This window comes from Parasteatoda tepidariorum, chromosome 5, assembly GCF_043381705.1.
Source record: "Parasteatoda tepidariorum isolate YZ-2023 chromosome 5, CAS_Ptep_4.0, whole genome shotgun sequence".
NCBI classification, from domain to species: Eukaryota; Metazoa; Arthropoda; class Arachnida; order Araneae; family Theridiidae; genus Parasteatoda; species Parasteatoda tepidariorum.
The window spans coordinates 76,870,826-76,888,694 of NC_092208.1; the positions used below are offsets into that span (position 1 = coordinate 76,870,826).

Genomic DNA, 17,869 nt, shown 5'->3' on the forward strand with positions numbered 1-17,869 from the left:
CTATGCTTCTAAAGAAAATTTCAAATCGATCGCTAAGTTCATTAATCAAAATTATTGAGATTGCAAGGCAGGACTGGAGAAAAATTTAAAGTTTATTTTTACTGTATGCCGAAATATTCGCACATGATTTGAGCAGGAAACTGATTGGAGAAATTTTCGACCATAAAAATATTTCACCAATCAAGTTTTCACTCACGTCTGCAAATTTTTTTCAGTGAGAACGGAAAGTAAGGGAATTATGTTCTGCTTTTCGCTTACAACGACAAAACGGTTTCTGCCATATCTTGTTTTTGCAGGCAGGCGCGAAAATTTGTATATCAAATTTTCATAATTTCGTTCCTTTAGTAAATATTGATTCAGCTAATTACATTTTTCTGACGTTGGATTTAACAAAAGTAAATGTGACATTTGAAATATTGAAGTTTTAAATGTTATTTAATTTTATTCTATTTAATTGCAAACGATTTTGTTAACTTGCTTCTTTGTTATTGTTTATTTTAATATCGCTTTTAATAATCCTGGACATTCCTTGATTATTCTTATACCCTTTTTAGATTGATTGTGTCTTTCAAATCCTTATTTTCAAACAATGTCAGCTGCACAGCAATGTGTTAATGAGGAGGAGGAATTAGATGAGGGTGGCCCTATGGCTATCCAAAAATTGGAGGTATGTTAAAAAATTACCTTAACTTATGTGATTATTGTTTGCCAATATTCATTTTATCTTTCAAGTACTTCCACTACCTTTTCGCGTGAAGGAAAACTTTCGTGAATATTGTTAATTATTTTAGAAAAAGTTAAATTTGTTAAAACTATGATAAAGAATTTGAAAAAATGCATTTTATATCCTGTTGTGTAACTCTACGACTCCATAGTCTCTAAAAATTGCCTTTGTTAATATCATTATAACTGCTATTACAAAATATTTTTTTAGTTGTTGTGGAATATAAGTGGTAAAAATATAAGTTCTCTTAGAGAGGCCTTACTTAAAACACATGTTGAGCATCATTTGAATATCATATAAACAAATTTTTTGCAATTTTAAATTCCATTTTCTCCCTTGTCACCAATCATAAGCTGCTAACTATAGATATGTCATATGCTTAAGTAAGCAAGTCGAATCACCAACTTGTTTTTGTTTGACTTGCTTTTGTTAAACTGTACTCATAGTCCTCTTTACGCCTTACCAGCAGAAATAAGCAGATCATAAATCCTCTTTCTCCTTTAGCTGCTTAATAAATATTTGAATAGCCATTCTTTTTTCTTGTAATCTAATAACTCTCATATAGTCATATTGAAATAATAAAAATATGTTTTTTAAGATAACTACTGTTGAGATTGTCATTATGCTTACTGACTTTGTTAAATAAATTAGTAAGCAAATATAAATTTTAGAATGAATTTATTTAATGAAAAGTTAATTATTATCAAATTTTTTTTTTGTCTCTTTTTATAGGGTAATGGAATTACTGCTTCAGATATTAAAAAACTTCAAGATGCTGGCTTTTATACTGTAGAATGTGTAGCATTTGCTCCTAAAAGACATCTTTTGAGCATTAAAGGAATCAGTGAAGCAAAGGCTGACAAAATATTGGTAACTTATAATTTTATATATTATTTGGATTTGAGTAAGAGTCAGACTGGGAGTACGAGACCCAGTTGGACACTTGAATAAGAAGTCTTCTTTAAAAATGAGCAATTTTCGGTTTATAATTTTTGCTGGTTTTCAATATTCAGTAACGTTTAATTTACAGTGCTTATGAAGAATTTTAAGTATTCTTCAAGCTAAATGTTATATGTTTTATTTTTTAAAATTTCTTTTAATTAACCTTGTAGATTAATAAATTTTCTACTTTAAAAAAATTTACTTACTAGCTTTTAGTAACTAACTATTGTAGTTTTAACGCAGAATTATCTATTAATTATGTAACAGAAATCGTGTGTGACTTTTTCTCTATGATTTGCAAATAAGAATTTTAAGTGTCATTTTGCCTGGTAATATTTTTCTTCCTTTTTTTTACTGTCCCCCTCCCTAGAATTGTAAATTTATTAGGAAAGATATTTATATTGCACTAGTCTAAGATGTTGATTTCTATAGTAATTTGTGACTTTGTTTTAAGGCCTCTAGTAGGGATGTACCAGGCTCCTGGCAATTATCCAGTACTTGGCCATATTTTCATTACCTGGTTCATTTCCTGCTTTAGGTAAAAAAGGACCTAGAAATTTTAAAGCCATAGGTCGTCCCAAGAACCTGTACTTTCCAAAATTTAGTAGAATCAGTAAATCATTGTTATTCTCACACACATTTTTTTGTTTTTCTGTACAAAAATTTATTATAAATGTTTAGTTTTTGTATTTGAATTAAAATTTGCTTTATACATCCTTTTAAATTGTCTTTTCTTAGACGGAGGCTTTAAAACTTGTACCAATGGGATTTACAACTGCCACTGAATATCACAGAAAGCGATCTGAAATAATCCAAATCACAACAGGTTCAAAAGAATTGGATAAATTGTTGGGAGGTAACTTATCTCTTATATCTTATGATACACTGAAAAGTCCTAATAATTCACAATCTGCTTAACTTATGGTAGAATTCTTATAAAGAGAATTCTGACAAACAACTCTAAAACTATTCAGAATAAGATCGTAGAAACAAATGGTCAAAAAATCAGCTACCATACTTGGTGATATTTCTTTTAAATCTTTTAATTTATATTTCCTTTCTTATTTCATGCCAAATTCATGTCGGCTATTTTGAGCTGTGTTTCGTTTTCTTTTTTACCAATCAAGGGACAGCTATCTATACCTTAGCTGTGTACCTAAATTACATTTGCAAAATTTTCTACAAGGACTAACTTCTTAAAAAGATATATTTCATTACATCAGAAAATAAAACTTCATTTGTATACATATGATTTTGAGATTCCAAGTAATAAAGATATTCGGTTATTGTGCTCCTTGTTATACTTTGGTTTAAAAAAAAAAATTTTTTTTAAAATTTTTGTTTTCTAATCACATAGTATTTGTATCGTAAAACTCTGAACTGCATTTAGAAAAAGTAATGCAAGACTGAAGCGTTATCATTCATGCTTTAGAAGAATAAACAGAACAGTGTTTACCATTATTAAAAATGAATATGTAATACTACAAAACAAAATTAAGATTTCCTTTCTCGTAGTAATTAATATCTTGTAAAAAAAATTGATAAAAAGAACATGATTTATAGATTCTATTTATGTCTGAAGATATTGTTAGGAAAGAAAACCATATGTATATTGTGTACTTTAGTAGTCTTGGATATTGTGTTAAATATTAAAGAATAACATAATCCTCTAATACTCTATATCGCTCAACAAAATACGATTATTAAAAGAAAAAGACCTGGAACATGTATATTTTTAGATTATTGAGTTTTTCATTTAAATGCCTTCTTTGTGCCATGTGACAATCAGTTTAGTTTAAATTGTAATTATACAGAATGTCATAGCAGAGTTCTCCCTAGGAATAAAAAAGGGCAAGGTGCTTCCTCATCGAAAATGTCATTTTGAGTTTTGAAAGGGTACTCACTTAATACCGTAAAAATGTATCAAAATGTGTAATATTTTACAATGTTCTCCCTAAGCGTTTATTAAAGGCGACCCCTCCCAGGGTTTCCGCTACGGTAGCTTTTTTCGCAAAATGCGAAAAGACCCCTCAAAAATGCTAAAATTCAACAATGCATTTTCGCATTTTTGCTAAAGGATTTTACTAAATTCCATTAAAAAAAAAGTTTCCGCGAAAAACCATGACGCTAACATCCATGAAAAAACTTGATCAAACAAGAAGGAGAAAAAATCTAAATATCTTTCGCAAGAAGAACCATGACGCTAGCGTTATGACTGGTGTTGGAGCGGTGGTTGCTGCTCTGTTCAAAAACCAAAATCCGCATTTAATTTCAGTACATTGTGTGGCACATAGGCTAGCATTAGCCGTGAGCCAAGCAGCGTCTGAGAATGCTTACCTGGTAAAGTTTCAGGACATAATAAAAAGAATTCACTCTTATTTTGAATGCTCCCCTGCAAATACCAGGCGATTGAAGAATGTTCAAGATATCCTTGAACAAAAATCAAGGAAATTCATAAAGTTATCAACAACTCGGTGGTTGTCTTTGGGGAATTCAGTTACAGCTCTGGATTGCAACTGGCAAGCTCTTGTTAGTGTTTTAATGGAAGACAAACGTCCTGTTGCTCAAGGGTTGTTAAAAAATATAACTACTTTTTTGTTTTTAGCAACCACTGCCATCATGAATGATATCATGTTCAACATTAATAAATTAAGCCTCATATTTCAAAAATCTAATTTAAATTTTGAATATGTTCAATCAAGTGTGAAGGCTTGTATTTCAAGTTTAGAAGAAATAAAAAATGGCACCGGCACTCATTATATGAGTTTTTTAGATGATGTGCCTAAGAAGGAAAGTGAAAAATTTGAGTTTCAGGGCCATATAATTTTAGATGGACTGAAACAGAGGGAAAGATTCCGTAATTTGATGCACAATTTTTTAAACTGTATCATTGAAAATATTACTGATAGATTGGGAGATTTGGATAAAATCGAAATGTTCAATATATTTATACCTAGCAGGATGCCCCATAGTTCGGAAGAATTACAGCATTATGGTGTAAAGGAAATCCGTTGCATTTTCAATTTGTTTTCGGAATCTCCCAGAAAAGATTTTCAGTTTATAGAAACTGAATTACTTTGTGAATGGGGATTATTTAAACACATCTTAATGCAACGATGTAAAAACATGTCATTTAATGAATTACTTTTATTTTTATATACCAATGATGTGTCTGAACTTAATAACTTCTGTTATAAAGTATTGTGCAACAATACCAATGCACACTGTTGACTGTGAAAGGGGCTTTAGCTGCCTTAATTTGATTAAAACTAATATTCGAAACAGGTTGTTAATCAACCATGTAAACAATTTGTTAATGATTAATATTGAGGGCCCTGAAAGTGCATTTAACTTTCAAGAAGCATTTGTAAAATGGGCAAGCATGAAAGAAAGGAAGATTGTTAATTATAAACCAAAATGTTTTGATAAATAATAAATGTGTTTTTTTTTTTTTGTTATAGGTATTCTTTTTGATATTCTTGTACATTAAGCTATTNATACCTAGCTTAAAATAGGCCTTGTGCAAAATTCAAATCTGACGTTTTTATGAATCATGAATTTTATTCTTGACTTGATGCCAATCACCCTTGCTTTTTTTATACTTAGATCCATTGCTCTCTTGATTTCAGAAAGTGAAGTCTTATTTTTCAGTACTGCTATTATCGACTGTTAACTAACTATTATCGTCAAAACATTTTAGTTCAAAATGTAAAATTTTAGTCTATCTTTTACTAAAATTTAAGTCCTTGAGAATTTTATAACAAATCTTAAAAAGTCCTTGAAAAGTACTTGAATTTTATTTCTAAAGTAGAGCATGAACCCTGTTCATGCTTTGGAAAAATAAACAGAACAGTTTTTACCATTATTAAAACTGAATATGTTATACTACGAAACAAAGTTGAGATTTCCTTTCTCTTAGTAATTAATTTCTTGTAAAAAATTGGTAAAAAAAACATGATTTATAGATTCTGTTAATGTCTGAAGATATTGTTAGAAAAGAAAACCATATGTATATTGTGTAGTTTAATAGTCTTGAATATTGTGTTAAATATTAAAGAATAACATAATCCTCTAATATTCCGTATCACTCAACGAAATATGATAATCAAAAGAAAAAAACTGGAACATGTTCATTTTTAGATGATTGAGTTTTTCATTTAAATGCCTTTGTGCCATGTGATAATCAGTTTAGTTTAAATTTTAATTATACAGAATGTCATAGCAGAATTCTCCTTAGAAATAAAAAAGGGCAAGGTGCTTCCTCATAGAAAAGGTCATTTTAAGTTTTGAAAGGGCACTCACTTAACACAGTAAAAATGTATCAAAATGTGTAATATTTTACAGTGTTCTCCCTAAGCGTTTTTTAAAGGCTGCGCCTCCTGCTTGTCCTTTGATCCGAATAAATGTGCCGTCTTCATACTTTGGGTAAAAAATAAGCCGTCAACCCTTAAAAACGCTGCCTTTTTTTTAAAAAAATTCAGATTCCATTTTGAAAATAATTATTCAATGCTTAAATAATAATTACACACTGGTAAAATTATCTGTGTTTATGGGTTTAATTCTGATTCCTAATCTTTTTTTTTTTTTAAATTTTTTTGGGACTATTAATGATAAATTAAATGCTTAAGTAAATACCTTTTTTTTTAAAAAAAAGCACATTTTCAGTTTAAATTATCTTAAAAAACTTTCCCCTTTGTTTATCAATGAATCATTTTTTGTTAGTTTACTTTTTTGAAAAAATATATGCACTGAGATTTCCTTTTAGCATGCATTTAATTATTTTAATAGACAACAAAATTTTCCTTTATTTTGATAATGAGAGAGAATTACTTTTCGAATTGTACACATAAAATAATATGAGAGGGTAATTTAAAAATAGTTGAAGATAAAATTCAGTTATTTCATAATATTACACATTTTCATAAATTAAGTGAACGCCTTTTCAAAACTCAAAGTGACTTTTTCAGAGTGCCTTGCCCTTTTTTATTCCTAGGAACAACTCTGTATTGTATAATAAGTAATATCATGCAATTTTTAAATTACCTTTTAAACTATTTTATGTGTATATTTCAAAAAGTAATTCTCACTCTTTTTCAAAATAAGAGAAAAATTTGTAGTTTATAAAAAATATTTAAAGGCATGCTGAAAGACAATCTCTGTGCATAAATGTTTCCAAAAGAAGTAAACTAAAAAAAATTATTAATTGATAAACAACTTGAAAGCTTTTTTGCTATAATGTAAGCTTAAAATTATGAGTAAATACACATTTAAATGTGCAATTGAAAAAAAAATAATAAAATTGCCTAAAAAATTTATAAATTTACTCTCTTCCCCCTGAAAAAAGAGAAACATATTGGCATTAAACAGTTGAGAATAATCCTAACAAAATAACTATTCGTAATAGTAAATGGAATTAAACGCATAGTTTTACCTGTGTGTAAGTATTATTTACAGTGAATTACGTTTTTAAGAGAGGGTACATTTATATTGATCAAAGGGCAGGCAGTGCGGGCTGCCCTTCTGAAAAGGCTTGGGAGAACACTGTCTCATGGTTCACTTGTTTTAATGGGACTTTGCTTTATTTCTTGTTATAAAATTTAAAATTACATATAGCTATTTTGTATTTAAAATATATTATTTTTCTTGACCTAGGTGGTATAGAGACGGGTTCAATTACAGAAATATTTGGTGAGTTTCGCACTGGTAAAACTCAACTATGCCATACGCTAGCTGTCACTTGTCAGGTAAATTGCATTTCTATTTTATTTGTACTCATTAATGTATTCATGTACTCATTAATTTATTTATTTTGTTGGAGTAAGAACTAAAATCTAAAATTTTGATGTAGACTTCTTAAAATATGGAATAAAGATTTTTTATTTTTAGCTTCCTATTGATTACAATGGTGGGGAAGGAAAAAGTATTTATATTGATACGGAAAGCGGTTTCAGACCTGAAAGGCTAGTAGCTGTTTGTGATAGGTAAGTTCTAGTGTTCAGGAATAATGATATGCTTAAAATCTAAAATAAACGTATTATTTCCTGAAAGATGCTGTGTAATTCTAATTAGACATTCTGTAGGATAAATGGGATATTCAAAATTTTCTAATAATTGCAAATTTATTGCTTTAATTTTAAAAGGTTTAGATTGTGAAAAATATAATCACTAAAATCTTTATGAATAGTTATTAGGAATAAAATATTATGAATTAATGTAAAGGGAGGGTTTTTTTCTACCTTTGTTTCCTTGGTAACAATGTGACAGGCAGAAATGCTACTCTTTTTATTTGCCCAGAAGTTAGGGAATACTGGTTTAAAAAAATTCTAATTTTTTTAAATTTTAGAAGTAAAAAAAATCTTTCTTTAGATAGATTTTTTGCGCAATTTACTGCTTGTGGGAATATTTAAATAAATATTACTAATACATAATGAAGTGGGCCTCATTTATGGTGATTAGTTTAAAGTTTTTTTCGTTCTAAAATTTTAAGTTTCTTTTTTATTCAGAATTCCTTTTTTAAATCAATCAACAATCAATAAATTACTAGTCTATTATGATTCAAAAGTATCAGTTAATATAATAAAAAACATAAAAAATCAAGTTCATTAATGTTAATCATAAATTAAATGGAAAATATTGCAGACCATTTATAGTTAGTGCAATAAAATATTTATATTTTCATGTCAATAAAAATGCCCAAAATTCCCTATATGTAAAATATTTAGCATATTATGCAAAGTTATCCTGAAATTTATATTCTTTCATTAAATCTACTGGATTTTTTTCCTATCCATGTGAGCAGCTATGATAATTTTATAATAATAATATAATATTAATCTTATAAAATCATAAGAATGAATGAGGGAAAATCAAGATTTGTGGATACCATGGTAACGAAGGAACTCTCATTTGCTTGAAATGCCGATTTTGTTTACAAATACTATAGTAAGGTAAAAACTCAATACAACTATAAATAATTTTTAAGCTTTGGGCGAAAAAATTATTATTCAAGAATTACTAGTTTACTTAAAATCTGTCTATTTAAAGCTATAAAAGATTTATAAAGTATTAGGAATTTAATATGTTTAAGGTTAGAACATAGTATTGTTTTACTAAGTGTGATCTAGATTTATAATTATATCAATAGAATAAATCCAGCATGCTCATAATGCTACTATTGTAAGTAGTGATTAGTGTTTACATATTCAACTGTGAAAATTTATTTAAAATTGTCTATTTTTTATCATGTAACCTAATTTCATAATTACAGTAGAGTATTGATAATTCAAGTTCTGAACTGTTCAAGTTTCCCATAAATCAGAGCTAGTGAAAAAAAAGTCAGTCTTGTTCCCAAATAATGACCAACGCACACACAACACGTGGAGTGATTACTACAATTGACTTTAAGGCAATTACAGTGACTGAATGTTGAAAGACAATATTGTGTGTTAAACACTGAAGCATGCAAAAAGTGTGTTTAAACAAAAAACTTTAAGACAATTATTTTAAATTACAATTAATCCGATGTAGTAATATAATGAATATAGTAACTTGGTATAATGTCAAATGTACTGTGATCCTTTAATGTAAGTAAATTTTCTTTAAATATAATATATTTTTCAATTAAATACTAGAATTTATTTGTTTCCATTCATTTAAGTATTTATTAAATTTAGAATTTTAGATAATTCAGAAGTTCGAGGCATGCTCTGTCTCGTCCACCTTTAATCATAGAGATTCTACTGTATCCGAAATTAATTCAGAAGAAATAGCTTCAAAATTTATTAGTTACTGGTGTTTAAAGACATTTTTTTAAAAATAAAATTTACTGTTTTAGGTATCAGTTGTCTAAGGAAGCTGTTTTAGAAAATGTTGTTTGTGCTAGAGCTCATAATACTGATCATCAAATGAAATTGGTATTGCTTGCTGCTGCAATGATGACAGAATCAAGGTAAATACATTTCACTTGTTATGTTGAAAAAAAGTTTTTTTAATTGTTTTTATTATAATTCTTTATTTTTAGTGTCTACATAAAATATTCACAAATTATGTATGTAAATTAATGTGAATTAAATAGTGACAAAATATATATTAAGAATACTTTCATATAGTCTTTCATTGAATGATTAAGCTCTCCTCACTTAATTTTTAAAACTTTTCTCATATAATTTATTTGTAAATTGTTTCAGTTATTTATCATTGGTCTTATGAATAAAAAATTTTTTTGTAAAAGCTGGGTGTTTCTCTATATTTGAATTGTATATTTCATGGCTACATTAAATTTTTGCTAGCTTCCTTATGAGTATTTCTGCTATAATTGTAAAAAAAAAAAAATTTTTATTCATATTTGAAGAATTTGTAGTTAGATAGTGATAAACTAATCTGTTTCAAAGGAAGACAATTTTACTTCCAGCTCTTTAATATTGTTTCCAGAAAAGTATTTTAAAAGTTTCAAGAATTTCCATTAGATAATGGCACACTGCATGAAAACCGTTATTACCAGCATGAAAACCGTTATTACCAGTATGAAAACCGTCGAATTTTACCCCTAAAATGCTACTGATCAATTTGACAGTATGGTTAAAAAAAGTTAAATAAGTTATTCATGTTTTAAAATTTCTTTCAGGTATGCACTGCTAATTGTTGACAGTGCAACTTCATTATACAGAACTGATTTCGTTGGCAGAGGAGAGCTGGCTGAAAGACAGCAACACTTAGCGAAATTCATGAGACTATTACAACGAGTAGCTGATGTGGTATGTGATTTTATAGTAAATTTTTTTTTATTGTTCTATTTGTGGGATGTTGCCGTAATAATTCTGTGTCGGGCGTTCATCAGGAGTGATTACAAACTACACTCATGAGACAATGTTTTCCTTACGGGAGAAGTCAGTTACTACTGAACTTCTTTCCATCTACCTGTAAAATATTTTATACAAGATGCTCAGTAGCTTGTAATTGGTCGATGACGCCGAATCTCATTGTTTAAAAAGCCGAGACTTAATCAGAACTCTCTCACTTAGTTTTGTTATAGCCACTATGAAAGATATTTGAAGTTAAGTCTGTATTCTGGTATGAGACTTAGGTGTAGTTAATATTATAATATTTTTCTTTCCTGAAATAATTTGTACTTTATTCACATTTCACAATCGGCAAATAAATATGTCTTTCTGAAAAAGCTGTTTTTCCTGCGTTCTGCAACTACATAAATTCATTCTGCTATTTATCTATCTGTTTATTTAATGGTGTTGCTAAGTAAAAGTGGCCCTTACCCATTAAACATTTATTCCACCTTTACCTGGCACCCTCTTTTTTCTTTGTTCTCATTCACGTTCAATAACTACTTTTTTTTATATATAGATTTGTTAGAGGAAAGTTCTACTTCAAATAAACTTTGAGAAAAAAATTCTATAATAACTTTGGTTAGTTTTAACTCCTTAGTTTTTCAGTTAAAACATCTTTGATACCAAAAATTTGAAAATTACAAAAAGTAGAAATGTTGGGTCAAAATTCCTGAAAAAAATCATGAAGTAAGTGAATTATAAATTCATTCATGAAACTGTTAGTTTATGCAATGAATTTATTAATAAACTTTGTATTAACTCTGTTTTTCGAAGCTGTCGCCAATTAAAATGAAAAAGACATAGTTTAAGTGAACTCTTGAAGCAATGCGATGATTTGAGACTATATATATAATCTTGCTGTGAGGAATTCTAGGCTTCAGAACAGGGAAATAACTTATATATTTTAAAAGTAATTAAACTTTTTTAAAAATTGCCAATTTGGCGACATTCCTCCCAGTGATTTTGATGAAAGTCATCAAAATCACTGCCTTACGCTCGGTTTTTGCAAATTTTTGTGAGCCCCGGATAATGCAGAGTTGAAATAAGTTTTTAAATAATAAAAGATTAGAACACTAACACCTTTCATTTTCTCAATACAGTGGCTTTTCTCCATATTGACGTTTTGCTCCCTTTTCTAAATGAGCGTTGACAGCCCTGGCTTTAGATTGGCTAAACTTGACCTAGCAGTTGCAAACTCACAGTAGTTATAAAAATAGTATATTATTTGCAAAAAGAGCATCATTTCATATTACGAGAGAGCCTTCAAAATAACAGTCTTAAAACATAAATAAAAATTTAAACGAAACATTAAGTTGTAAAAAAATGTTATTCGTAATATGAAATTAAAAGTATTGCTCTTCTAAGAGTTTAGTACTTAATGTTGTATTTTTTTTTTTTTTTTTACTAAAATGTTAATAGATTATTATTTAAGGTTTAAAAAAAGCATGCAACATTAGTTTCACCTGATAAAATTGATTTTTTTTTCTTCTTCAATAGTTTGGTGTAGCTGTTGTTATAACAAATCAAGTGGTTGCTCAGGTAGATGGAGCTGCTATGTTTTCTGCTGATCCTAAAAAGCCAATTGGTGGACACATTATTGCTCATGCATCAACTACCAGGTGAGTTAATAATAACAATCAAATTGTTAGTTTTTGATGTTCTTGGTTATATTCCTCTGTCCTTTTTTTTTCCTTTCTCAATATCTGTAGCTGCCAACTCTGTTAGATTTTCCTATTTTTACATTAATTTCCTCATTAATTAGCATAGCTTAGATCTTGCCAGTTGTTCCCAGCATTTTTTAAAATTCAGATTTATTTTTTATGAAGGAATGTTATTTTTATTTATTCCTTTTGATGTCAATTATAAATGGAAAATATGGACCATAATTCAAATTTTGTATATATATATTATATATAAAGGGTGATTCATAAAAGATGGGCAAAATTTTAGGAAGTGATAGTACACACCCAAGCAAGCAATTTTTTACCAAAGAATGCATGGTTGAAAACAAAACCCTAAACCGTTAGAGGAAGTCAAAAGTTATGTTCTTATATGATGCAAAAACACACAAAGAACGATGAAGTTAAGTTATAAAAGCAAATGTAATGGCATGTGATTAAAATAAGCGTTCGAAGCAGTGGCTGGCAACGGCTAAGCATGCAGTACAATAGTGAAGAAAAGATTGGCAAACATTCTGAAACACACCAGGCATATCGGGAACTTCCCCTGCAGCGGCCGAAAACTTGGAGACAAGTTCTTCTGCAGATTCAATGGGAGTCTCATGCGTAAGAGCCTTTAGCTGCCCCCACAGAGAGAAATCGAGCCATGAAAGATCTGGCGAGGGCGGTGGCCAAGCTAAAGGCTCTTCTTCCCATAACATGCAAATAATAACTCGCAGCGAGGTAATTCATAGCAGGAATGGAGCTTTCTCGTTTGCATGAAACAACTTTCCAAATGCGCCGGCTCCTTTGCGTTTTGTTTTCGACCATGCGATCTTTGATAAAAATGTTTGCTTGGGTGTGTACTATCACTTCCTAAAATTTTGCCCATCTTTTATGAATCACCTTGTATATATACATTTGGAATTAATTTTTAAGCAAATTAATTATTAAAGTTAAATTAAAAAATTGATTTTTCCAAAAATAACTTAATCTTTTTTTACTACTGTTTTACTAGAAAAAATGAAGAGGAACAATTATGGTTAATATGGTAGCTTTTGCTGCCTTTACTGCACTTATTGTGAAATTTTTCATCCTATCACTTTTATTTTTACAGTTCTTGTTTGTATTATATAGAATGATTTTTATTGTTCTCTAACTATCGCCAAATCTGCAAGTTAAAATTATATTATCATATTTTTATACTTTAATGACATGTGGTAGAATAATAACTTTATTTTGTTAGGTTGTACTTAAGAAAAGGCAGAGGTGAAACAAGAATTTGTAAGATATATGATTCACCTTGTCTGCCTGAAGCTGAGGCAATGTTTGCTATCAATCCTGATGGAATTGGTGATGCAAAGGACTAAGCTAATTTTTTTTTCAATGCCTTTGTTATTCAATTGAGGAATTGGTACAATTTACTATCAACCCTGATGGAATCGATGATACAAAGGACTAAAGTAATTATTCAATGCCTTTGTTATTCAATTCGTGAAGAAGTCATATTTGTTATCCATCCTGATGAAATCTGTGTTGCAAAAGACTAGAGTAAAGGAAATTGGTGATGCAATGAACTAAAATATTTGTATTCAGTACCTTTATTTTTTTTTATTGAAAAAAGGCCATGATTGCCATCAATCCTAAGGGAATATGCAGAGGCTTTGTGAACCATCCTTCCTTTTGGAATTTATGACACTGGACTAGGAAACGAAAGTTCTAGGCTTTAGGGGTTATTCCATATCTTGTAAATTTTTTTATCATTTATTTGATGTTTAAACATATTTATTCATCACATTATGTATTTGTCTTTCTTATTATGCAAAATTATTTTTTAAGAGAAAAATATTATATTTCTTATAATAAATTATTTTACTACAAAATGTAGTAACTCTTATATTTCACTATTGCAAGTTTTCCAATTTTTCTTTTATTAAACTAGGTTTCCCTTAAGTTATTGATTCTACACACAGATTGTAAGTCTTTTGGATTTAATTTCCAAAGTTTTCCTCATAGCGCAAAACTTGTTTTAATATCATTTAAATATTAAGACTTCGGCTGCCATCATTAGATTATGGTACAGATAAAAAAAATATATATATATTTTGTGCCGCAAACTAGTGCAACTTTTTTTTTTTTTTTTAGGAAACTATTAATTTGAAAATTTACATTGAAATTTAATATGAGGCTGTTTAAAGTTTTTAATAATTTTCCTTTTAAAATTTGTTGCTGACACTGCTGTGTTAATAAGCTTCGATTAGCAAAATTACTTTAGTACTTGGTGCGCAATAAATTACAGCAATCTTCAGATGACATTAAACTTTTTCCTATTTTTCAGAGTGTTAACTAAAAACAAAGTGAAAGTTAAATTAACATGAACAACAAAACAGGAAGGTTAAATTAACATGAAGATTCAACCAAATCCTTGTTTTGAAACAATTTTCACAATCCCATTTTATTTTAATATTGAAGATTTATTTCTGAATCTTAAAGAATACAATTAAAAGGTCATCATCCTAAAAATGCATAAAAAAGCTGTGAAGAATATTCATAATAACGCTAAAATTATGTCAAATTCAGCTTTGATGTTAGCTTTAGACTCCCATTTTCATACTTATTCACAAATTAACATCAATGTATTGTATCATAATTAACGATAAAATACCATAATTGATAAATTTGTTTTCTCTATTTAGGCAACTTGTGTTGACATTTGGCAAAAAGCTTCTGTTTAAATTTCACTGGGCTCCTATGTGTCTGGGAAAACCTGGAATTTTTATTTTGACTCTGAAAAGCAGGGAAAATTACTAATTTTTTTTTTAAACCTAGAAAACTCCTATATTTTATACCTGGAAAAGAACCAGTCTCAGTATTGTCAGTAGCAGTAATCAGTCATTGAGATTCGAGTTACGTAATTCTGACATCTAAAACAATTATTTGTTATAAAAATTTCACATTTTAGTAAAACTTCCATGTTTCTATCTTCATTCAATGATATTTCTTTGCTCACAAAATCTAATATTAATATTGCAAATAAAAAAATCAAATGTGTCTGATAAAAAAATAACATGTTATAGATAAAACATGGCTTGGATTTTCATTGAAATTTTCCTACATACCTGGAAAAGTCAGGAGTTTTTTTTTCCTGTAATTGTGTGGGAACCCTATTTCAGCACTCCAGATACTCAGGAAAATGTCAAAATTTCTATTAGCAAATAAATGGCAACATAAATTCTTATTGTATATCTTCGGTAACTTGCCTTGTCCTTCAGCACTGTGCTACAATTGCAAATTAAGCATTTTAGTTTGCCAGAAAGTAATCAGTGTTGATTGTTAATTATCTTTCATTAGCATTAAATTTAGCTTGTAATGAACATTTTAAACTTATATCGTCATTATGCACGGATAAAAAATATAAGCAATAGCTGGAAAGTGGTCAAGTCAAAGTTTGAATATAAATTTTGATCCCTTTGTGCTAATATGCAATCAAACAATGAGTCAATGATTAAAATTTCTGTCATCGTCTAGCAGAGATTCAGTTACAGCTTAAACCTTGCGGAATTTTTTTTGGGGGGAGAATTTTGATGGAGGAAAATTTTTATTTGGCTTTGAGTTCTATCTGTTGAGTTTAGAGGCCAAGTAACTTATATTGTCATCAGGCATGTAACTCCAGTTGAAATTGGATTACTTAACCTAATAGAAATTTCAGTTGATAACTTTTAAGACTTACATTGTATGCAAACACAGAGGTGCGGTTGCCTAATTCAAGCTTTTTAGCTATTCAAATTTTAACAAACGATTAATTCAATTTAGTGATAAATAATGTCTTTAGTGGTCAGGAAAACATTGAAATTTGTATTGTCATCGTACACAGACTCCAGTTTATATTTCATCATTTAAGCTGGTCGAAATATGTATTTATTAATCATAATATATATTGTTTGTTAGTAATCTGATAAGTTCTGCTCGTAGCAGTCAAACGGTTAAAACTTCTGATGCCATCCAGCATAGAACTTCAGTTAAAATATTAGTGTTTCAGTTAGTCTTAAATTCGTGAGAATTTTGATTCAGGATAATATCGGGATAAATTTTTGCTTACAGCTGTCAGGAAACGGTGATATTGGGTAAAACTTATATGGTTATACAGCACTTTAATCCGAATTCTATTTTAAATTTCAGTGCTCTGGCAAGTCTTAAAATGCTTGAAATTTTAATAATTTTATCTTACTTAAGGCATCTCAAATAAGATCAATGAGTTTGCGATGGTAATTAACATGTGCCAAACTTATAAAAGCTAAAAGACAATTTTTGCGTTATACCATCTAAATGATTCATCGTAGGCAACATTTTGCGTTCACCAAAATTCATGAGCATTGAATCAGTAATCTCAAGTGAACATATTTATCCACTTTGGCTGAAAAAAGCATTATGCTCACTTTTAAATGCCTATGACTCAAAAAAGTCTCTCCAAATGGAAAATATTGAAGTTATCAAATTTTGCTGTTAGGATGCACTTAATTTTTAAATTTGCTTAATTCTTTCCATGGACACGAGGGGAAAAAAAAGCCACAACGGTGTTTTTCCCTGAGGATCAAATTGCTACTTTATTAAATTGTTCAATTTAATTCTCCACATTTTTTAAAGTAGAGCTGAGATGGTTAGGGGTGGGAAAAAGAGTAGAATCTTGATGTTTGAATAGTTTACTGTTACTCAGCATGAACAATGTTAAAACAGGGTTTGTATAATTAAGGTTGTTCTTGGAAGGCTTTGTCGTCATATGAAATGATGCTTTTTTGCGAATAATACACTATTTTCTTAACCGCTGTGAATTTGCAACATATCTCACGACCGTTGGGCAAGATTAGCCTATCTAAAGCTAGCACTGTCTATACTTATTCTGATAATGGCGCAATTTCATGTAAATGAAACAGGTTATGGTGTAATTTTTTTTAATGTTTAAAAACTACTCCACTGCTGGATTATGTATGTGTGTTCATAAAAAACTTGCCATAACCAAATAGTTATGACACAAAAGACACACATGAATGATTTCTTACGTAGTAAAATTATCGGCCGCCTGGAATGTTGGCTTATTCGGACGGAAGTATCCATGAAATTTGGAATTGCCTGAATTATCATCTCTAGACTTTGGCAACGATTTCAAGATGATGCAGACGTTACAGTACTGATCATCCCTCAGATACAACGCCGAATAAAGACCAAAGTCTACGGAATTGGACATTAATAGCCGTAAGCCCTAAGTTGGGTCGGCTGTTCAACGACGGATATAAAAGATCAGCTCGATAATTTGATGTTCAGCATGTCTAGGTTCTGTACGGACTGTATATCATCGCATGGGAGGCATGCAATGTATTGAAAATTATAACAACTAAGTAATATTAGGATTTTTCAAGGGCATATTTTTTATAATTGGTCCTGGGGGTAAAAATCGTAGTTTTTATGAATGGTATCATACAAACGCCATCTTTTTCAGTCTTTATCTTTTGTTTAATAAATAGGCTTTATGAATAAGTCACTTAGTTTTGTTTCTGATCTTTTATCTGCAATAACTGACATGACATTATCCTTAATTTAGGGACTTGAGTGTATTAATACTTTATTTTGAACGGCTGGGGCTCAGGATATAGAGTGTTCACCTCCAATAAAGTGACCCAGGTGAAACCCAGCAGTGGCTGGTTGGTACT

At 29.4% G+C, this 17,869-nt stretch overlaps 1 protein-coding gene across 1 annotated transcript; it reads left to right on the forward strand.

Moving 5' to 3' along the window:
- The first annotated feature begins 239 nt into the window (after positions 1-239).
- LOC107451350 (RAD51 recombinase homolog spn-A) lies at positions 240-14,047 on the forward strand. Its single transcript, XM_016067417.4, has 10 exons — positions 240-395; positions 555-667; positions 1,457-1,594; positions 2,405-2,522; positions 7,319-7,410; positions 7,553-7,647; positions 9,501-9,614; positions 10,290-10,419; positions 12,004-12,125; positions 13,411-14,047. Exons 2-10 carry the CDS (start codon positions 590-592, stop codon positions 13,532-13,534), a joined length of 1,011 nt encoding a protein of 336 aa, XP_015922903.1. The 5' UTR covers positions 240-395; positions 555-589; the 3' UTR covers positions 13,535-14,047.
- The last annotated feature ends 3,822 nt before the right edge of the window (positions 14,048-17,869 follow it).

Coding starts and splice junctions, on each gene's coding strand:
- LOC107451350 (XM_016067417.4), top strand. CDS start 590: ATGTCAGCTGCACAGCAATGTGTTAATGAGGAGGAGGAATTAGATGAG. Junction 1,595..2,404: donor CAAAGGCTGACAAAATATTG/GTAACTTATAAT, acceptor GTCTTTTCTTAG/ACGGAGGCTTTAAAACTTGT. Junction 10,420..12,003: donor TACAACGAGTAGCTGATGTG/GTATGTGATTTT, acceptor CTTCTTCAATAG/TTTGGTGTAGCTGTTGTTAT.